At 24.7% G+C, this 24,952-nt stretch overlaps 4 protein-coding genes across 4 annotated transcripts; 3 read left to right on the forward strand and 1 right to left on the reverse strand.

Moving 5' to 3' along the window:
* Positions 1-472: 472 nt before the first annotated feature.
* LOC112600338 lies at positions 473-2,639 on the forward strand. The gene is made up of 6 exons (XM_025347535.1): positions 473-653; positions 719-997; positions 1,063-1,203; positions 1,296-1,417; positions 1,479-1,555; positions 2,593-2,639. Exons 1-6 carry the CDS (start codon positions 549-551, stop codon positions 2,637-2,639), a joined length of 771 nt encoding a protein of 256 aa, XP_025203320.1. The 5' UTR covers positions 473-548.
* A 111-nt stretch (positions 2,640-2,750) lies between these two features.
* Positions 2,751-8,306, reverse strand: LOC112600339 (zinc finger protein 862-like). The gene is made up of 5 exons (XM_025347536.1): positions 8,231-8,306; positions 6,272-6,943; positions 5,693-6,205; positions 4,920-5,389; positions 2,751-2,777 (listed from the first exon to the last, which is right to left on the reverse strand). Exons 1-5 carry the CDS (start codon positions 8,304-8,306, stop codon positions 2,751-2,753), a joined length of 1,758 nt encoding a protein of 585 aa, XP_025203321.1.
* Positions 8,307-15,880: 7,574 nt separating this feature from the next.
* LOC112600340 (insulin-like growth factor I) lies at positions 15,881-17,043 on the forward strand. Its single transcript, XM_025347537.1, has 3 exons — positions 15,881-16,049; positions 16,263-16,387; positions 17,007-17,043. The coding sequence occupies exons 1-2, from the start codon at positions 15,881-15,883 to the stop codon at positions 16,385-16,387; spliced, it is 294 nt and encodes a 97-aa protein (XP_025203322.1). The 3' UTR covers positions 17,007-17,043.
* A 3,353-nt stretch (positions 17,044-20,396) lies between these two features.
* LOC112600328 (F-box/SPRY domain-containing protein 1-like) lies at positions 20,397-21,512 on the forward strand. The gene is made up of 3 exons (XM_025347527.1): positions 20,397-20,512; positions 20,585-21,022; positions 21,093-21,512. The coding sequence occupies exons 2-3, from the start codon at positions 20,614-20,616 to the stop codon at positions 21,476-21,478; spliced, it is 795 nt and encodes a 264-aa protein (XP_025203312.1). The 5' UTR covers positions 20,397-20,512; positions 20,585-20,613; the 3' UTR covers positions 21,479-21,512.
* The last annotated feature ends 3,440 nt before the right edge of the window (positions 21,513-24,952 follow it).

Below are 24,952 nucleotides of genomic sequence, written 5' to 3' on the forward strand. Positions count from 1 at the left end.
TTTTCCTAAAATAACTTAAGAAAATAATTATCTTAAATTTTAAAATCGTACAATGAGTGTACCATAATATTTTAATCTTACTATAATCATTCAATAATGTTTGAAATTTGAAAATAAAAATTCTGGAAAAAAATTGGAATGAGATTACTTGGTACTTCAAAGTTGGTGTATCTGTAGTTTTGATCTGCCCCGGTTTCATTGTTTCTTCCGAGAGATTAAATCTGGTGTCAGTAAAACGGCGTGACCATCGTCTGAACTCTTCCAACCGAGCGTCCATTGATAGTATTGTTGATAAAAATCAGGTTCGGTTTGTTTGCATTCGTCGCTTCTTAGTTTTGTGATAACCATTTGTTTTCCAGTTTCCATCATTATCGTTTCGTGTTGTCTCGTTAGACATTTTAATTTTTAATTATCCCTTACTGTTTTTGCTCTTCACCCATTAATTATCAATCGTTGAATACACACTCGATAAAAGGCAATTAATTACCGAAGCTATATAACACAAGATGTTTGAAATGAATTAAATTTAAATTATATTTTTTGTCATAATGAATAGAAAAAAAGTTGTAACAGGTGTCTCAGAAGATGAATTTGGTGTTAATGATCCGATAGAAGTGACAGATAGTTCTGACGATGAATGGATTCCAACTACTGTATGATTTATTAGTATTATATGTTATGAATAAAAAGTTTATTTATTTATTTATTTATTCATTAGTCCAATACTCTAGGTAAACGAACACATCCAACCAAAAATAAACCCGATATTAAAAAAAATCCGAAGATTTTGGAGGATAAAGATAAAGTAGAAATTTTAACTAAAAAAGAAAAAGAAACAAAACCTAGAATACCCCTACCACCATTGATACCAATATCAGTTAGAGGTTTGGAAAGAGCGACTAAAATAGAAGTTAAAAAAGAAAAATTAGAGTCTGAAGATGATGAAGATGAAGACTTAGGAGAAGAAGAGGAACATTTTTATAAAGATAAACCAGATGTAAAATTCACTTTATTAATACATTGTGTTTTTAGCTTAAATTAAATTTAAAATTTATATTTTAGTTGAACGCATTCGTTGTACTCAAAGTTGATATGATTTGTGAAGAGAACCCACTTATATGGAAAATTGATGACGAGGAATTGTTACAAAAGTATGCTCCTTTCAAAAAAGGTGGTAAAATATTATACAAAAATACTCCTTATGTAAGTATATTATTATCATAAAGAGGTATATAAAATAAAATGATTTATTCATAACAAGTTTGGTTTAAACGTTATATTTTATTACTTTTTAGTATATTAGTTGGAATTATAATGTTAGAGAGCTGTACTACTCTGCACCTTCTGATGCTGTATTATGTGTTCAACGTACAAACAAAAAACATGTTGTAGAATTTTACAAAGATAAAATTAAGATGTAAGTTTTTAACATTTAGTTAGTTTTTTTTTTTTTTATTAATAATTAAAAACTTTTTTAGAGATCCTAAAATTGAAGAGGCTTTTAAAAATGTAATAGAAGAAGAATCAGTTGAAATAGCAAATAAAAATTTGGAATGCCAATAATATATTGTAAATGTAATATTGTTACATTAAGCTGAATAAGTATATCTTTTCGCATAAAATTTATATTTAAATATTTTTTTCTGTAAAATTATTAACACCTTTTTAATTCTGTATGTAAATGTTAATTTGTATAATTATTTTATTTATTGTTATTTACAATTAACCTAATAAGAATGTGAATAGTACTAATACTTGATATTTATTTTTTTATTTTTTAATAACCTAACCTAACAAGGTTAGTTGGGAATAGCTAATTTTAATGTAATATTTACATTGAGATAATTAATAATAATTGATTTAAAATTAATAAATATATAATATATATTTTATTATATACTTAATTTTGATATTTTAATGTACCAATAATTTATAACTATGATTAGATATCATAACAAGTTCACAATCAAGCCAAGCATTATATATAAAAATATGGTAATTTACAAAAAAAAAATAAATATCAAATAGAACTTAAGAAAATAGTTAAATATAAAAGAATATATTATTGTAAAATGTCATAACCATTTAAATGATATGAGTATATAATTCAAAATGATCAAACAAATATTGATGATTTTATAAATATTTTATAATATTCATATAATTCATGGATTTAATATATATATACCTATTAATGTTTTTAAAACTTATAAAATATATGAAATCAACTATAATGAATTAATTTAAATATACATAAGTGTAAAATTTAGTAGCCATTCTGATGGTAATTAACAAAATAATCAAATAAATTGACCCTTTCATATAAAGTTTATCATATTCAATTTCTAAATTTATCATTAAATATTGTTTTATATTTAATGTTCTATACATTAATAAAATCCAAATCATAATCCATTTTTCATCACTGAATACAAATAAAGATAAAATTTCTTAATTTAAATTAATATAATATATATTCCACCTATTTATTAAAATTATATGATATTTATTGTGCTAACAGAGCTATTAAAAAATTAATCAAATAAAAATAAAGTTCTACATTTATATACAATCTAACATGACAACAATTAGACAAGTGCCCAATTCAATCACCATTGAAAATTAATCACATTGGTTAATATGTAATAATAATAATAATTATTATGAAACATTTTGTATTAATATATAATGTTGAGTGTTTAGTACAATATTATTGTGACCATAATTCATTAAGTTTATTTCGGAAATCATTAACCATTTAAATCTGAAGAAGATCCCTAAAACTATACCAAATTAAAAAAATATATAGTTTTTTAAAATCTTTACAGTTGTTGATTGTCAAAATTAACTGGGCAAATTATAATATATTTTAAGAAAGTATATTAAAAATGAAGTGATTAAAAGAAATAAAAATAAAATAAATATACTAGTATAATAACTACCATTAATTTTTGTAAAACCAGAAATCATAAACAAAATTACCTATATTTTGTTGTATCATAAATATTTTCTCACTTCATAAATTTATCACAGAGTTTACTTTAAGTAATATAAAACAATTTTAGCTTTGTTTAAAAATCTTATAACAAAATATGATAAATAAATATTTAATTAAAAAGTGAATTATAAGTATATATTATTGTTTTATGTAAATATATACTCATTTTTTATATAAAACATTTTTTAATACCAGAGCTATATGACTAGATCAGATGTCAAGTGTAAGTAAAGTGGTCAGTTAAAATATAAACATTATTAGTACTAGCTGTATGTAATCAAAATATAATATATTGTGTCAAAACACTCTCGAGGTTCTAAATTATAATTAAAAATATTATTGAACAGCAGAGATTTGTTAATATGATTATTTTTTAATTATAGGTACCTATTATGTACTGTAAAACGGGGTGAAGTGGACCATTTTTTGGTATATTTTTTAAAATTCCGAAGAATCTATTTGATCAAATCGATTGAAACTTGAAATATATAATCTATACTTATGAATACAACTACCTGTTCATGACTTTTTTGTTTTTTTTTTTTAGTTTTTATACTTTTTTTTTTGTTCTAAAAAGTGATCCACTTTACTCACATACGTGGAGGGGTGAAGTGGACTGGGTGTTTTATTTCCGTTACAAACCATTTTAAACAGTTGGAGAGGTGAAGTGGACCCTATTTTGTTTAAAAAAAAAAAAAAAATGACACTGGTACATAGTTAAGATCACTTTATATATATATATATATATATATGTTTATAACATTTTGATATTTTTATGTAATCAGTCTTGATTTTACATTAAGTCTTTTGTCCTTATTATTATAAAACAATTGTTAAAATAAAAATACTTCTTAAACATAAAAAAAAAAAAATTAAAATCTTGAAACTTTCAACAAATGGATAATATATAACTAAGTATAGAAAACAATAGGAAAAATCTTAATTATAGAAACACTTAACAACCAGATATACACGGATAGCGCATAAACATTGGTACGGATCTAGTAAAGAATAAAGCAAAATTATCTTTTTTCATCAAACTAAATACCTTAATTATTATTATATATTATTATCTGATTATCTTATCGTTATTAGAACTATTGAAAAATTAAATTAAATTCCACAATAAAATTAGTTAAAACTGTAAATCTTATGATAGCAGTTAACTAAATAAAAATGATCACATACTCAAAATACGATATTATTGAATTATTATTTGTAAACAGATAAGGTTAATTAAACATTTATTTGGTATTTATTTATTATTTTCAGTGATTTTAAATGAAAATTTCGTTAAACACGAATTATGCATAAACTTAAATGTTGACTTCTCTAATTTTATTAGATTTGTAAAAAGAAAAAAACATTTAAAAAAAAAATAATCTATCCGAATATGTAAAAAATAATTAATGTTTCCATTTAAAAAAAATGTAAGTTGTATTCAGTGTTGAATCCAGACAATTTCTCTGGGGGGGTTCACTTTTTTTTTCATTGGTGAATGGGGATACGTGATTTTAGTATTATGAATTATATGTATTAATAGGTAGTTATTCTTATTACCATTTATAATTTAGACATTTCAAATTTAGATAAAACTACAAAACAAATTAAAAACAAATTTTTTTTTTTTAATTTTTAAATCAATCTAAAATTGTCACACATTATAAATCATATTACCTATTATTATTATTTATTGCAATTCAGAAATTATAAATATTTAAAAAGTTATAAAACAAATTATTAATTTTTAAATTTTTAAATCGATCTAAGGTTAATCTAAGGTCGTCACATATTATAAATTGTATTATTTAATTTATTACAATTCAGAAATTATAAATATTGAAAAAATTACAAAATAAATTAGAAACCTATTAATTATTTATTTTTAAATTAATCTTATGCGACGAGTTTTTTTTCTTGCATATAAATCAATTGTTTCTTCAATGAACTCCTGAGGTGGGTCTTCTTCGCCTTCAATACTTATTTTCATACAATATTCCAATGTATCTTGTCCCATACGATTTCGAAGTTTTGACATAATTCGATTCATTGCACTAAATGATCGTTCGACTGTAGCAGTGGCAATTGGTATGCATAAAACTGATTCTGCTAATTTTCTTAAATGTTGATAACCCATATTAACTTCAAGAAGATCAGATATGGGGTTTCCACCAATCTCTTTTTTATTCAAAGCTACAAATTTAAAAGACTTGAAATCTAATATTATACATTCTTTATCATATTCAGATATAGATAAACAGTCACACAATTGTTCAATCAATTTTTCTGATGCATCTGATAACATACTATAATTTTCAAATATTGAACACCCTTCTATGAGCTTAGCTGCTGTATCATTAAATCGACGATCCATCTCTTTTATTACTTGTTCTAAAAATGATAAAATATACTTTAATGTATTTTTAATGCCATCGTCTTTTTTTAATGAATTAAGTTTCTTTGAAATTTCGGTAGCATTTTTAATAATAGTGCTATTATAGACATCTTGTTTTAAACTTTCTGCAATTTTATTTAAATGATCTTTCGTACTTTTAATTATAGTAGGTAAAACCGAAATACATAAATTGGAAGATTGTAATGTTAAACTTAAATTAGAAACGGCACCTAGTATTTCGTCCAATCCACACAACAATATAACAAAACTTTCTTCGCGGAGACTTAACAAAATCCCACCTGCTAATGAGGCTAAATCGGCACCATCTTGATGTATATGTTCACAAGTTGTAGCGATAGCAATATACGATTGTTTGATTGCATGGACAATTTTGTAGTGGCTTAACCAACGGATTTCTATAGCCTCTGGTACTTTTAAAATAGGATCATTAATTATGGTTTGCACTCTGTGAAGCATTTCCTCGCGTTTGGGCGATTGGTGAAATAATTTGTAAATATCTTTTAAGACATGAAAAACGCGTTTAATTTTTGGAAATTTATTACGCATACTCGTTAGTGCAAGTGATAATACATGTGCTCGACAATGTATATAAGGAACTTCCCTTCCAGCTTTTTCACTAATAAGTCTACGAACTCCACTTTTATTTCCCGACATGTTTGCAGCCCCATCAAAACCACATGCAATAATATTTTGGTAGGACAGATTGTGTTTTGTTAATTCAGAACTTATTTCGTTTACGATTGTATGGGCTTTAGTATCAGATAAATCTCTAATACCAAGAAATTGTTCAACTGGTTGATTATTTTTAACAAAACGAATACATATAGATAATTCAGATTTATTGTTAACATTTGTGCTTTCATCGGCCATTAAGGAAAATTGTTTTCCAAAAACTTCATTATTTAATTTCTTGCATAATATTTCTGATGCACAACATAAAAGCTCACTAGCTGTAGCTTTGCTAATATATGTAGATCTGTCACTATTTGTGACGATCCAATTTTCAAATGATTCACTACTTTTCATAATTAAACGCTTAATTAAAGGTTCATATTTGGTTGTGTGTGCTATTTCTTCTTTAGCCAAAAAATAAATTGAGCGAAATAAAAGAGAGAAATGTTTTCTATTGATTTTACATTCTTCGGAACTTTGATTTAAAATTTGGCAATAAACAGGATTTTTCGAGAATACTAAAGTCAGTCTTTCTTGTTCTATACTGCGAATATGTGATGCAGAATCGTTATGTTTATTTAATTTACCATCTTTTCCCAGTGCTTTTTTAAAATTGTTAAATGGTGTTTTAATAAAAACTCCCCCTGTGCTTGTCAATAGTACGGAATCATTTACAGCATGTTTTTCACATAATTTGCAAAAAGCACCATTACGTTGAACATCAAAATAAAGCCATGGAAAATCATTTTCCCATTTTTTATTATAAAATCTTTTTTCTTTACCTTTTTTTGTAGAGGTAGGCGTTGGTAATTCATCTAAATCTGTGTCAATCGTGTCATGGTGAGAATCTTGGGGCTCTGAAGTTTTGGTTATTTTATTTTGTGAAAAAAAATCTGTTATTTTTCTTTTGGACATTTTTGTTACGGAACAACATACAGGTACAAACAACTAGGTACAACTGATTAAACTTATTATTTTAGTGTCCACGGTCCGTGACAATAGTAGGTAGGTACCTAACCGTACGTAGTTTTAGATTATATCGTAATCTAGCCGTCATCAAAAATTGTAATCCGTGATAATTATTTTTCGTTATCTTATAACTGCTATAATTTTGGGAAAGTTAGTAGATATTGGCAATACGGTATAAAAACAATGATATAAATAAATTATATTTTATTGAACACCATTAGGTGCGGTAATCGTAATGAGTATTATGCATTTAATAAATAGGTACATTTTGTTGAAAGTTGTATTTGTCGGGGGGCGAAAGAAATTTCAGGGGGGGCATTCGCCCCCCCTGAAGTATACCTGGATTCAACACTGGTTGTATTGTATATACGAGTACGCACACCAAAAGTGTAAACAATTTGAAAATCATAAATAAATGTGTATTTAAGTACCCCCTTGACCCTCTAAAATATTCACTTCAATACAAGGTCATCAGCTGAGGTATTTAGTAGTACCTTAAATCATGTTTACATTGTATAACATCAATTTTGGTAGTTCGTATAATGTTTAATATCAGTTTTGTCGCAAATTATTTAATGCTAAATTTTTATTTATAACAATTTACCACCTATTGGTTTTTATCCTTCCTGGTACATTATTATTTATTATCTACATCGTACCTTGATATGATTACAGATTTTTTTTTTAATTAAAACTACTTATTAATCTATTAAAATAGGTAAGTGTACTTAGACGAAAACCGGTTGAAACTCGCGCATGTTCCTCACATCGCAGGCAGTTTCAGCTACTGACAGTTTCATCACATTGTATACGTAGTGAACTGAACGATGCGGTAAATAATAAGAGTAGAAAATCCATGCAATACAGTACGTTGTATTGAATTCTCTGTATACACAATACACGACGGCATCTATAGTAGCCAACAGATGGCGACTAATATTATAAAATAACTATCAACTACTAATTCTGTTCAAGAGTCGTGTGGTTCTATTTCTAACTAATAATCATGCGCGACGCGGTACGTTCTTAATTGTGATTTAAAATGGAGTACCTATAGTAATTTTTATATGACTTACAAAAATGAAAGCTGAGATTAACTCAATTTGTAAATTTGTATAAATTTGTCAATTTGCTTACTCGAACGGGGTGATTAACTGATGATTTAGAAAACCAACCTGGTGTATTCACAATGAAGTTTAACATGACATAAGCAGGGGCAGATTTAAGGCACTGCGAACTATGCAGCCGCATAGGGTGGCAAATTTATGGAGAGCGGCTTTTTATATGCAGTTAAATTGTATTTAATATTTATTTTATTCTTGTACCTACCTATTGAAAAATACTTAATTTTTTTCTTCCATTTTTCAATTTCAAAATAAATATTTAACATTAAAACTACTTATATAATCAAATAATTATTTAATAAATTTATTATTTTTTTCTTGTATAATAAGAATAAAGAAAAAATACTATATTTGAATCAAAACGTTTTTTATTGAACTTTAATTAAATGAAAAAAATAATTGTATAATACATAGAAAATATTATCATGTAAGGAAATTTTGTTGTACAGAGATAATTTTTTTTTTAAATAAGGACTGTAAATTTTTTTTTTGGCATAGGGGTGGCAAATATTTAAATCCGCTCTTGGGCATAGGTATTCTAACTTATTATTTTTTTTTAAATACGATAAAAGTGAACAAATTTAGTTATATCGATATTCCTTAACAAAATAATATGTAAATACATAATTATGAGTAAAATAATCAAGTAATTGAGTAAGTTCTATTATGAGTAAAATAATCGAATATTGAAATGTTTTGAATTATTATCTGGTAATTGATTTAATATGTTTTAAATCTGAAAAATGATATACAAATAGAAGTCGACTATCTCCAAATAATTTAGATTTTATTATATTTTTAAATAGTAATTTATATTTGTTTTAAAAGTTTTTGTTTATTTTTACATCTTTATATTTTATCTAGTTTTGTTCATTAAAAATTAATATTCATATACTTACTATTACAAACTGTTTTAAAGTTATTTTAATAGTTACTATTATTTAATATTTTTAATTTGGAGAATATTTAATACATTTTATTTGAAACTTAAAATGCATTATCAACATTTGCTGGGTTTGGTAACTATACACATTTGTAATATATTTATGTTTCATTCAAATATATGAAAAATTATAATAGAGTTTTTTCATAATTAAAAATTTACAGTATCTTAAAACTTAGGCCAATAAAATAATTCAAAATTTAAACAATAATTATTAAAAAAAAAAAAAAAACTTGTTTTTTATTTAAAGCATCTATTAATAATGCATTATTAATATATCCTGGTAATTATTATTCTTAAATTATAGTTAAATTTTTAATTAATATTAATCCAACAATTAAAAAAATCAAAATTTAACTAATAATTATTTACTATAAGTATATTCATATTTCGAATGATTTTTCGATATGTAATAGTCGATTATTCTATCATACGAAAAAACGATTTTAATTTCGAATAATTTTTCAAGAAATTCTCTTGATTATGAAAATGTCTCGATTACTAATCATTCGATTGTGCCTATCACTAAATTACATACCAATATGTATTGGCCCATCGGGCAACCGAACAGATACTTTATTTTTTGAATTGATGACGCCACGGGAACTGCTTACGCATTGCTTCCGCGATGTCGCCAAAACCGGGCGGATACCTAAACATAGAAATAATTACATCTACATTTTGATTTTGGAAAAATATTTCCTTTGATATAATTTAATAACTGAATAGTCTTCAGTACTATGATATTAAAAAGTATTTTTTTATGAATACTGAAAACTTAAACTTAATTATCAAAGATATTTTCCATAAACATAATTGATAATATAAAAAGGTTTTATGACTAAGTATGTCTTTTAAAAAACTTTCAAACACATTAGTCGGATGGACTGGAAGTCATTCTTCCCTAAAAATTATTATTGCCTTTTGAGTAGGTTTATTGCTCCACGTGATGGTATATTACATTTTCCTATTACTGCATTACGTGTGTCTAAAAACGCTCAATTATTCATAATTGAAAATCTGTTTGTGGGTTTATGAAGTTCTTGGTACGATTAACAACTTGGTGAAAAAAAAATGGAAAACTGTGTAGATCAAGGGTTCCCAACCTTTTTATCATCGAGTACCATCAGACACTTTTATAATCAATACGCGTACCACCTCAATTTTAAAACTAAATTAGGAGTCAAATTTTTTTAGCGTATATTTTTATTATTCATTCAATTCTTTACATTTTTATTATTTGATATTTATGAAAGTAAAAAAATCATAATTTTTAGTTAAATCTAAATATTTAAATTTTAAATTACAATTTTCAAATTAATAAAAAAAAATAATAAATATAAATAATAATAAAATTAAATAAATAAAATTAATGTGATATTTGTTGTTGTTTATTTTTCACAAGGTCATCAATATACCATATTATATAAAATATAATATAAATAACACAAACGTTAAAACACTTAAAACTATAAGAATGCGCTTTATCGATAAGAATAGAGTATCTAAAATTCTAAATTGCTACGATTACAAACCCCATGTTATCGACATTAAATTTATTTTGATAAAATAATAATTTTATAAAATTAGCTAATATCAAATAAACTAAACTAAATAATATTGAATGCAAATAGTAATAAAAAAATTTCTTCGCGTACCACCTATGAGCCTTCCGCGTACCACTAGTGGTACGCGTACCACGGGTTGGGAACCTCTGGTGTAGATAGTATACGACATCAATAAATCGACTATAGATTGCATACGCATGTGTACCCATAAAATCAACAATTTTATAAACTTGGTGTATGTAAAGTAAATTACAAAGTGATTTAAAAAAAAAATGTAAATTAGGTACCTATTTTTGTAGTATGTTACGTAGGTACCAGGAAATATTACATACTTACCTGTTACATACATATACTCTGGTTGAGCAGTATATTAAATCCTAAATATTTAAAATGTATTTATCGATTATATAGTAACTCGATACTTCAAATCTAAGTATCTAGTAGGTATCGTAACACTGATTTTTGAGTACCTATCTTGCCTATCCCTGCATAATATATACTTATATGTTATATTTAATTTTATTACTAGACAGTACTTTATCATTATGATAAAAAACAATAACGGTCACTCAATACTATAAGTTCTAATACAAATCTACCAAGACAACGATCCGATGACTTACTTTTTCTAAGATGATGTAAAAACAACATATTATTATAAGACGTCTGTAATTATAAAATACAATTGTCAATTTTTAAATATTTGACGTTAATGATAATCAATAATACATTAAGGCGGATAAGTTGAATAAATTTTAATTAATTAGTAAATATAATACCAAGCACGTCATAAAAGGCAGAAACTTAGGGAACCTGGCTCTCTAAGAAAAATCAGTAGCTCCAAACTGGCCCCCTTAATTTTATATTTAAAAATTTTAAATATTATGCTGTATAATCGTCTCAAATTCCAACATAATAATATATTATATAACTCCATAAAATTAACAATTTTATAACAAAAATTAAATTCTAAGATTTTATTTTATAAATATTTGTTACTCGACAATTTGAGACAAGACAATAACACATCTAATAATAAATTGAAAACTAGAAATTCCAAATACGGGTTATCGAACGTATATTAATCTAAATCCAACTACAGACAACACTACAATAGTGAACCTATGTATACTATCTTCGATAAACATACCTATTAAAATAACAATAATATATTATTATATAATATTATTCTCTGTTGAGTTTTAGTATTGATTCATTCAAAACACGCAGCGTACTAGCGTCGTAGATCGTAGTAAACTGTTAATAAGGCATAATGTAATAATGAAGAGAACTTTAATAAGTTTTTTAATAATCCAAAAGTACTCAAGAATCGAAAAAGGTAAGTACGATAATTATACATAGATACTTCGAATAAATTTTATTTACTTAAGTCTGATTTACCTACTTTTTATATTTACTAATTATTGTAATTAATTCCTTATTGGTTAATAATAATGCGTCAATGTAATTTTGGATATTCTAGCATTAGGTAGGTATTAATTAGTTTTAGTTAATAGATACATGTTACGTACTACAGATTATACATTATTAAGACATTTTATGCTATACATAATATTGTTGATTAAATTAAGTATCTATTTTATTTATTTTTATTATTAAAATAATTATTATTTTATAGTGTTTTATTACATAATAATATTTACACTGTCAATCTCAGCACTTCAACTATTTATGAAAAATATAAAATAATATAATATAGGAGGTAGTTTTTTATTTACTTATTTCTAGACTTTTGGTATAGTCATTTGTTGACTACATTATTTTAATAAATTAATGATTTTATTCATGAAATTTTGATTTACCTAATTAATAATATTATAATTAATTTTTCATTCTAATTGGTACTAGTACCTACCTATTTACTATACTTAACCAATACATTGTGAAATTTAATATTTTTTTTTATAGATAGGTGAGAAATGGTATGGCGTAGGATGGTAGAGTACAAAAATTAGAGAGGCCAAAAAGAAGATGGGCAAGTTTGAAATTTTTGGATATTTAACATACAATTGCGGTTACCTATTTAGGAATAAACAAGTAATTAAAGAACTAAAATGCATGATTTGTATTATAGAATGGGTATAATGTTATGTGATCGCCAAGAACTTACTCTAAGAAACCATTAAGATTTTGATTCAATTTCATTCGATGGCTGTAAGTTGTATTGTAAAAATTATAGTTTTATTATGAAAATTCATTATATCAGCATACAATTGTTATAAAAGAAGATTATTTAAACCAGAGGTTCTCAAACTTTTCAGGCCAGCCCCCCCCCCCCCCCCCTAGGTCAACCGCAAACCTGTGTTTCCCTCATAAAAATAATTTTAATAATCATGTTAAGAGTAACAAAAAGTTAAAAACAAACAACATATATAAGCTAATATTGATATTAATATTATAAATTTATTTTAAAATAAAATGTATTTTTTATAAAAGGTTTTAATTAATCGTCCAATTTTAATATTATTACGAAAATTTCACAAATTTTTTTCTGTGTTACCAATGCAATGTTAATTTTTAAATTTTTCTTGCGCCCCTTCCTATAAAGCTTTCGCGGCCCCCCATAATGTCACACCCCACACTATGATAACCCTGATTTAAAACTATAAAATATTTAGTTACAAATCAATCTAAAATAAGTGAAGGAAACTTCTGTGAAATATTAAAATATAAAACGAGAGTTCACTGTATTATATTATTTTTTCATTCCAATGAAATGAAAATATTCTTACGTGGTACGGTATTAAAAAAAAACCCCAGGAAAAAAAAGGCAAATTGTTATTTATTTATTAAATGTTAAAATAATGGTTATTAAATATTTTTATTATATAAAATATTACAACTTTTCAAGCCTGGACATTAATGGATTAAAAAGTTAAAGCTAAGTTAAATTTAACTTTTTAACTCGACTGATTTTAATTGCAATTAATTTAATAAGTAACGAGCTACTTTTTATCATATTCAAGATACGTTATTTTATAAATAATTAAATAATTTTTGATTTATGTTACTTATTGCATTAACATTTTCTAGAATAAGAAATAAATTAAAATAAAATAAAATAGAATTCTTGTTCATTAACCCGAATCAATAAGAATAACTTAAATTAAGACATCTAAATATACCATAAGTTTACCATTCTATACCACAACACACGGGCATAATGTAATAATAATAATATTAAATATTAAATAGAAAATACTAAAAAGTAACTAATAATCAAATATTTACAATTCCCAATAATAATAATAATAATATATTAAATGAGTCCCCCTCAAAGACCTTTCGTCGAAATGGACATACATAGCTATAGTGGACCATGTTAAGAAAATATTTTCAACACTGCAGGTACCCAAAATTCCTAACACCTAATAGCTATAGATTATCAAAAGAGAAAATATTACCAAAAATATAAATATATGTATAAATACAAGTATTTCTATTGTAAATGTTGTAAAAAGAACAGTCACAAAGGCATACACATTACAATTGAATCCAACAACCCTCGAAAAATTCCTTTATATACGGGGTGCTCAAAAAGCTTGGTAACTCATAACAGCATACATACTTAAACACCTACATAAATCAATAACAAATAACAATGCTGTACATTAATCACGTAAAAAATTTAATAACTTCAATAGTTGAATCATAATGTCGTTTATCAATTCCAACCACTCTAATGATCGTTTCCAAACTTTTTGAACATTCTGTATATATAATGTAGTCCGAGCTCATTTTGATATATACACAACCTATAGTGGCGATATTACCAATATAACATATAGTACTACCACTACCACATTATTTTATGTGTCAAAATGCATAGGATGAAAATTTGGTTTTTGATGAAAAAATAATAGAAATGCATTAAAATCTCAAACAATTCAGTATAATATGCACTTTAAGTATACTTATGATCCATTATCAAAAAATAAAAATAATAAGTAACTGCTCTGCTTTGCAAGATTAGGTAGGGGACTTCAACATTGAAGAGTAAATCTCTGAAATGGATGCGCTATATTTAAATTCATTAATAAATTATTACACACACAAAAATAATTATTTTTGTTCATTATTAGATGATATTATTATAAGTTTAATTTTTTATAAAAAGACAATGACCGATAATTAAAATAATTCAATGCATAGAAAAAATCTCGCAATACTAATAACTATTCAATTTTAAATTTTGATTTAATTCATTTAAATCAAATAAATTTATCAGGTATTTCTTATGTTATCTTTATAAAAAAAAATTAAAAAAATATTGTCATATCTAAAACAGTGTTCATGGGTGATTGAATTTAAAATTTTTAAAAATCGAGAATTATTTTGTACATTTATAGGGAAAGATTAGGTTTACTCACGATTTACTATACAGCGAGTGACTTCATTGGTTTCTTTTATGTAATTGTAGTACGGTAAACACTGTCTTCTCGATATTTGTTGGCGAGGGAGGTGACAGTCGTTTGAATACAACATATTATAACATTTCACATTTTTACAGTCCTCCATTCTTTTTTGTGAACCGGTTAGTGGCTGTCTTACTTTTTCACGTTTGATGATTTTTCATGTGTGTTCATCACAAAACTGGTAATATTGTAAGATACTTTATACTTATTATTACGGAAAATTATTTTTTTATTCAATCAACATTCATATTTTTTAATTGTATTACATTAATTTATAGTACGGTCGAATTCACTTATTACGATTCCGTATATAACGATATTTCGGGTAAAACGATTTCAAGCAACAATATATTTGGTTAATTTATATCTTATGTGTAGTTAATTTTTATAATCCGGATATAACGAAGTTCGGTTATAACGATCACATCCTCTAAGTCTCTTGAAAGTTGTTTTAAGCGAATTTGATTGTATTTATAAGCAATATATTCATTTTTAAACATAAATTCGGTGTTTTGTCTAATCAATTTCGTCTATTCTACGGAAATACACATAAAAGGTAATACCCTTTTAAATAATTATTAAATGTTATCCTCGTTCTATACTGAACTTATAAAGTTAAAAAAAATCATTTATAACCCACAAGTTCATTTAAATTATTTATCTAGTCCAGGAATCCCCCACACTCACTGGTTTATTCCTTTTCATTATTTTAAAAAATCATAATGCTTAATATTGTTTGTATTTCAGAAAAACAATGAAAGGGTTTATTTTAGTATGTTTTTATGCAAGCCTAGTATGTGCGAAGCCATTGATAAAAACACCTTTATATGATCCCTTTTGGGACAACCTGAATAACCATTGTGGATCAGAACTGGCTGACGAATTAGAAGGGATATGTCAAGGCAAATACAATGAGTTGCCAGGTTAGTCGAATGTATCTTTGTAGAGTTATTTTAAGCTTTATTTGTAGATATTTTTTCTTAATAAATATAATTTCGAGACTGTGTTAGTATCTTTTAAACACCTTATTATAATACATTAATAATGAATGAAATTAATAATTATAATAACCAAAATACCTATGTATGCAACTGTAAATAAGACCTAGTTTGAAAATTAAATTATTTCATTTTTAGTTGGTGTATCTCAATCAATAGTACATCGTCGAAAAATGGGTATACCGCTTATAACAGAGGAGTGCTGTTATAATCCATGTACCCGACGGACATTAAAGGAATATTGTGCACCAAGTCAACAATAGGTGAGAAATGTAATATTAGATATTAATATTAAATGATAAATTAAATTCGAAAATTTTTACAAGTCAAAATTGTTTATATTTATGTCACAAGATTATTAAGTAAATTATAAGAGTTAAATGACATCAATGAATAAAAAAAATTGAAAAATTAATTACCTATCCAAATTTAGAACTTCATTTTTATCTCAGAAAAAAACAAGGGGTTTTCTAATGTGGCACGAGGAATTAGCTTTAAATTAATCTCTAACATTATTCTATCTACTTAAAACCTATACCAATATTTTGGAACTAATTTGAATTTATTAAAATTAAGAAGCTAATACTTTGTTCTTTGATTAGAGAATACAATTTTACAATTAAATTAATAGAATATCCAGTGCCAAAATAATTTTAGTATGAATCTGACAATAAATTTATCATATTATTTATCCAATTATGGCATTCAGTTATCATTGAACCCACTGAATAACAGCTAAACTGTCAATTTAATTAATTATAATTTATAAAACCGATAGAACAAGTGTCATTTCATAACATTTTATATGTAAGGTTACATATACATTTATTTTGATTGATTGACAATTATATAATATGTTTTGATTTTTTGTTGTTGTTTCAGAATCCAAATGACAGTCAATTATTTTTTTTAATTGAAAATTATATTATTTACTTACCAACAATGAAGCTTTTATACATATTTAAGAATCAAATAAATGATTAACATAATTTAAGTATTACACATTTAAAATTTTGTAAAATCGACATTTAACACCTGGCTTAATAAAATACATTATATTAGATATTTTGTTTAAGCGAGCTATATATTTGTGTTGAATATCACTGATGATTGTCCTTATTGGTCTTGGTTTCATTTTTTTATATAAAACTGTTTGTTTTGGTAATTTTATTAACTATTAATTTAATGTGTATTTAGATGGCCAGGATCACTTCATGATAGTTCACAATTTTTGATAATAGTTTATTACGGGCTCAATTTGAAAATAATGAGTTTTAAGGTTGTTTTCTGCTTGGTGATGGATGTTATCCTTGTAGGAATTATTTAATGATTCCATTACTGAATCCTACTAAAAATTTTGAAATAAAATATCAGGTATTTATTGAGTATTGCTGACTTATTTTTGTATTTATTTATTCTGGTTATTAACTATTAATTACAAATATTTGAAATGTACTTTTAAAAATCCCAAATTTGAACCAGAATGTTATCGAACGTATATTTGGTGTCTTTAAACGACAATTTCCTGTTTTGTCCATTGGTAACGTACACAACTCAAAACAGCATTAATCACTATTGTTGCTACAGCTATATTAATATATTATACATCCTGCACAAACAACATGATGTAATGTCTTAAAATTATCAACAAGATAAAAATCTTCTTTTAGAAGAAATACCAGTTGCACCAGTAAACCAAGTTGGCAATGTCGTTTGAAATAACTCAATTTAAACACATTTTACCTAGTAAATGTAAGATTTGTATATACAGTGAAAACTTGAAAACTCTTTAAATATAAAATATACTTTTGATTTGTACCTACCTAAACACTGTTCTAAGAATCAATTTGAATAAAAGCATATTGGAAGGTTCAACAAAAAATAATTATGCATAGTTAAGCATTTTACTGGCCAGGCTATTATAAAAAATTAATTGTATAACAGTATAATAATATATTTTATTTGATATTTATAATCATAATTATATAAGTGTCCTTACTTATAATAACAAAATAGGTTAAAATGTATATAATATTTAAACATTAAATAGATTTGTAAAATTGTCCATAGAATTTAAAACAATTTACAGTCTCTACTTTTTTTGTTTAAGTTTGTGTTCTAATATTTCCTCTTTAAGTTTGTCTCGTTTCTGTTGAGAAATATTATGTTCTTTATCTAACTTGAGTTTTGCAATCAACAAATTTCTTTCTATTTCAGCAATTTCTAATTCAATTTTGGCTCTTTTGTCTTCAAATCATTATAATTTTCATGAAATTTTTCTTTAGTGGTATATAATCCCAGTCTTTGGTTAGATATATTTTCAAGACTATCCATTCACTTTATTTGCAGTTGTATGTGTTGTTGTTATAACTTGTAGGAACCTTTTTATGCAATTTAGATGACGTAGCAGTAATTTATTTATTTTTTGTTTGAAAATCATTATACTTTTTATTAAGTTGGTCAGAATTTTCATGAATACTTTGTATGTTCATTGCAGATTCTTTAGCACTAGAATCATTGCTATTGAAGAACCATTCTATATTGTCTTTCATAAGTACATTACAACAAGATGTTGAGGTAGGAACGGCTTATGCATCAACCATCTCATCAAGCTCCACTGTATAATCTAGGAAGGACAATTAACAATTAAAACTAACTTAATTAAATCTTTATTTTTAAACAATAAAATAATTTAAATATTTGACTACCACTTCCACAAATTTGGTTTTTGGTGATAACAGGTAATTTCTCTCAACTTATTGACAATATACCTGGAAAATCTCCATCAAAATCATAGGAACTTTCCAAAGATTCTAATCTATTCCCCATCATACCTATAATCTTAATACACATTGAAGATGATTGATGCTCTAATTTTCCACCTCCTGTCTTGTAGGTCTGACTCTGAGGCTAGAAAAATTAAATGATTAAATTAACAATTAATTAACCAGATTTTTGTGGGAGAAAAATCTCTCAGTGACTATTATATACTTTTATATATAAACCTTTTCTTTATTTATAACAATACTTGCTGATTTCTGAAAAGTCTTATTACATTTTTTTAGTTCCTCAATGGTTTTTATACCACTTGTTTGTAACTGATTATACGATTCAGCAATTGTTTTCCATACTTCATGTTGATTATCAAAACTTGAATCTTGTAATTAACAATTTAGATTATTAAAGCAATATAAATTATTTTAGAATTAAATTTTTAAAAAATCAATTAGGTGTATTAAAACATACTATGAAAGGTTTATTTGTTAAAATTAGATTAAGTAAAAATTCATTTTTCTTCTCTGTTATAGTACTATTTGGTTGGTGTATATAAGCATTTATCTTAAATAATAACACAATATATTATTAATAGATCATCCTTAAGACAAATTAGGAATTGGTAATCATTAAAAAATAATAGTTGTGATTTGATTTCTACTTATACAATTGTGCTTACTCTGTCACTGCTTTTATCTTTTTTCTTGTTTTTCGTTTCATAGTGTCAAATATTGCTTTTAATTGTGTGGTTGTTCTGATTCCAGTTGACTGTAACACATTATACTGGTGTTTTATATATTCCCATTAATTAAATTTTATTTGAAGTACCATCAGTCTTTAACATTTAAATATACATTTTTTATGTACTTAAAATTGTTTTATTTCAATACCTAAATCATTTGTAATTATACACATCTTTGTATTCTGTATAATTGACATGTGAGGCTGTATAAGTTTTAATAAAATATTTCTTTCAGCGTCAGTAACATTTCTACTTCTCTTTGTGGCCATGGTTGACTAATAATTAGTACTTTAATAGTAGTAGTCAGTACTCAGTAGATAATATTCACATTAATTTCACAATATTAAAGTTATTTATAAAAATATAACGAACGTCGATCAAAATTTCAAATTGATAATTTTAATGATTATATCAAATAACTATAGTCATTTTTTTGTAAATTATTTTGTTATCAATGACCACATAACCATGGTTAACAAACAAACCATGGCATTTAATGAAATTATTTGTGCAATTGAACACTACTTTGTGGATTCAATAAAGATGTTTATTTAATCGATAACACATCTTGTTGAACTCAGAACTATTTTTATTGACCATTTGTACTACCGGACAATAAACTATGATATACATAAATGTTCCATGATACCACAGAATAGATAATTAATAATGATAATAACAAAAAAATGTTCATGAATTATGATAACAGTGTCAAATTTTAAATTTGTAATAAGTATTTGCTAATTAATATTTCATTTTACAATTTGTTTTGAACAAATACGATTTACGAACACCAAATAACATATATACATAAATTTATTTTATCATACAGAACAATGCGCTCTACATTAACATTAAAAATTTAAAATAGGTATATATTTATTTATAATTTAATCTCACTGAATAGTGGTTTTATTGGAATAAAATGCAGCGATATTTACAGACTCAACAATTGAACATACAAAATAACTAATGATGGATGTTTGTCTCGAACCACAATACTTACCTGACTTAGTGTTGGATATAATATTTTCAAACTTGGAGCTGCCAGACTTTTTAAGTTGCATGTTGGTCTGTCAAAATTGGCATCGTGTAATTATTGATGGTAGATCAGAGCCATGGAAATTGCTGTGTCGCCGTAAAGTACCCAAAGAGCTACTGAAGTCTAAACTTTTATCGCAACTCAACAACTATAAAGATAAGTTACGAGCCTTTTATCATTCGTGGAATCCAGATGATTGTTCCATGAATATTGTCGTTAAACACAATGGTTTTACATTGTATCGTAATCAAGTTCCCCATAGTACAGATATGGCACGAACTAAAATTGGTTATAGCAATGGTAAACATGCATGGGAAATTACATGGACTGGGCCATTAGGTAAAAATACATTCAATTTATGTAACACTAAATAAGAAGTTATTAAAAATATCAATTATTTTGTTTATAGGTTCAGTTGCAATGGTTGGCGTGTCAACTAAAGAGGCGCCAGTGCACTGTAGCGGTTACTTACCTCTGTTGGGTATTAACGAGCATAGTTGGGGTTGGAATTTAATTGATAATATTTTGTTGCATAATGGAGTATCGCATGGAAGCTACCCATTGTTAAGCAACACTCCTAAGTATCAAATAGGTGAAAAATTAATATTAATACTGGATTCTGAAAATGGTATTTTGTACTTTAAAAAATGTAATGAATTTTTAGGTATAGCTTTTAAAAATTTACCTAATACTAAACTATATCCTTCGGTATCAACTGTCTATGGTAAAACAGAAATATCAATAGTATACCTTGGTAAACGTTTATGTAAAAATGATTATGATATTTTTTGGTAAAAATTCAATCTCATAGAATATAAAATACCATTTAGCATAAGGTTAGAATTCCTTTCTTAATGTTTTTTTCATATTGAATCGATAATATCAATATTATTTCTATCAGTAAACAATATTAGGTACAAACAACAAAAATCTTGAAATAATGTATTTAAAAAATATTTAGTCTTGGTTTTTGGTATGGTAGTAATATTTATATACTAAATTATTTATAATATTTTCATAATTGTATTAAATAATATTACATAAAAGTAACGTATCGATTTAAAATTTAAAATTGAAGATTAAAATTTGTAATTAAAAACATAATAAACAAATACCCTTATATACATATTTTACTTAAATAATAAACTTATACTTCATATTATAATAGAGATAGCATACCTTTTTTGATTATAATAATGTACTAAAATTTTAAAATCAGTATAAAACAATTACATTTGTCAGTAAAGTTTTTGTACCATTTAGAATATGTTAAAAATACTAAAATACTTTTTAGATTACTAGTCAGGTTTATATAAAAATAATCAAACATAAATTATTTATGACCATTTTTATTACCCTCTCTCACTACTAAACTTCACCACTCTTACACCATGTTTTTAACATTTTTAATTTATTGTTATTATTAATATTGATTTTTTTTTTTTTATACCAATATGTGTTTTGTTATCCATCTGTGTTTCCTTTTAATTTTTTTAGCTAATAAGTATAATATATTCTAATTATTTCAATCAAAACTATTAATGAATTTACTAAACTTAAAAGGACCATAATTAATAAACTAACAAATCATCATTGATAATTTCACTGTTAAAATCTTTAGAAAAAAAATATAAGATAAGATACACTTTGTATATTCTGGAAATGAGTTTGAATTATAATTAGTTACTATAGTGCTAAGAAATTATAGAGAATATTTTGGACTACTACTTTTTAATCAAATATAAGAGTTAACAATTAAGTTAACAAAATAAAGGAGTTTACAAAATAGATTTGCCACCTCTACCATAAACAAATTTTTTTATTTTATTATTAGCTGTGAATAGGAACAGTAAGTTTTTTTTGTGTGTAAGGTTTGGTTAAGAGGGTCGGAACACATATGTGATGTGTGTGTGCCATGAAATTGTCACTAAAAACTTAAGTTTTACCTATCAGAAAGCTAGCAATACCAGCCAATTCTTGACTTCAGAATACATTAGTGACTGAGGTCAACCACTGCACCATACTAGGCTACAAACTATATTTTTGGCAGTTGAAAATAGATATTTTATTGTTAGTATTTACATTAATAAAAATGCTTAATTTTCATGCAAAAAATTAATATTTAATATACTAAAATTAAATTATAGATACTTCGGATAATTTTGTTTAAAAGCTATCAAAGTATCTTGAGGATTAATAATTATTTTTTGTTCTACTTGGTAGCTTTTAGCTTTTACATACATTAATCAACTCTAGACTTTATCTTTTTAGTAATAACAATATATATTATTTTAGAATAATAATAATTAATAAAATTAATTAATTAAATTACATAATAATTATTTATATATATACATGTTCTCATGGAGATATTATGTTATTATATTTTATAATAAGTAACATATTTATTATATAATATAACATTATACTATTCCTAGTATTTCTTATATAAAATAGGCAATTATCTAATTTATTTGTTTTGAATTTAGTTTTATTTTTTAATGAATCTAGTTAATAAGTTTTTCCTTATTAGTTGTGTTATTTTAAACTAATTAAAAAAATATTATAATATGTTTTAACATGATTTTTTATAAAATGTATTCTTAATATTTAATAACAATTCATATTGTACTATTTATTTATTTTTTTTTTTTTTTTTGTAGTTAGATGAATTTCAAATAAATGTGTACTTACTGTAATAAATACTAACAAATTTATGATATTTTTATCAGTTTTACAATAATTTCAATTAATAATAAATATTTTTAAAACTAAAATAGATTGAAGATTATATCTAATATCATAATGTAAAAAAGATTAATAAATAATAAATATTGATCCTAAATAGTAAAATTAATTCCCTAGGCACAATTTAGGGGGTGCTTAACACCCTCAAATTTTATATTAGCACCCCCAAATTTTTAATAACATCATCAAATTTTGATTGGTTAAAAATTATGAACTATGACATTATATCATAGGCATAAGGATAGATTTGATTCTAGGACTTTTCATCATCATAATTGTGATAATAATAATAAAATATACAGATCATTGATCAGAATAATATAGAAAATATTATTGTTTATATTGTGAATTACGTTGGTAAATTATTATGTATTAATTACACAAGAAGATTTTATAAAACGATTATTAAGAAACCAATAACAATTACGCCAAAACTTCTTTCAACTATTTGGTAAATGGAAAACAGTTATTAATATTGAGAGAGATCTAAGCACAAAAATTGATAAAGATAAAATAATAAATATTTTTATTGTCTCCAAAACGCATATTATCTATAACAAAATATTTAAATCAAAAAAAAAATATAATTACTTATAAGTTATATTTAAAATTTGTATTTAATTTTCTTTATTAATAATTAATTATCAAAAAAAATTATTAATAAATAATAAAGTAGCCTACCAAACAAATATAAATGGTGCTGTAGGAAAGTAGTATGGAGAAAAATCACCTACAGAGCATTTTAGTCAACATATTTTTAACGCACCCATAAATATAATCCAAATTGTAACTATGTTGATTTCTAGAAACATTTTACTGCATCAGGTAGTATAATCAGTAATTATTTAGACGGGAGTAAACTTTTTGTACTAAAAAAGTATATTTGTGTTGAGGGTTGCATTACGTTACCTTAGTGACAATACCTCGTATCTACATTTTTGATATTTTTCAGGAGAGACTTAAAACTGATTACTATTATTCCACAAGATATCTATTCTTGCAGGTTATGTTTAAAGCTTTTTTTTTATGTTTTCCTCAAAAATAATTATTAAAAATCAACAAAAAAGTGATAAATACTATATTTAGAATAGATACGTGATATTACTTTAAAAACTTGTTGGAGATACGTGGTATTACTAATAATAATAAAGCTCAATTCTCAAACTAAGAATAAATACAATAAAATTCAATATTGTTCATTTTATAATTTATTTAAACTAAAAAAATGCAAAAGATAAAAAGAAACAATTTAACAAAACTACTTTTATACCTTACTTTGGTAAAAACATTTCTTGTGTCACTACAAAATTAAAAAACATAAAATAACATCATACTTAACATCAATATCAGACTTTGAAAAAGAATAAAATAAACTCATATTGCATTGAAATCATCCTTGAGATCAATATTTAAAAATATATAACAAAATAATATTTCATTGAATAAGACAATTAAATAAAACATTTCTTGTATCTCTACAAAATTAAAAAACATAAAATAACATCATACTTAACATCAATA

The sequence above is a fragment of the Melanaphis sacchari genome, unplaced genomic scaffold, assembly GCF_002803265.2.
Source record: "Melanaphis sacchari strain LSU unplaced genomic scaffold, SCAv2.0 Contig63_pilon_pilon, whole genome shotgun sequence".
In the NCBI taxonomy this organism is placed as follows: Eukaryota; Metazoa; Arthropoda; class Insecta; order Hemiptera; family Aphididae; genus Melanaphis; species Melanaphis sacchari.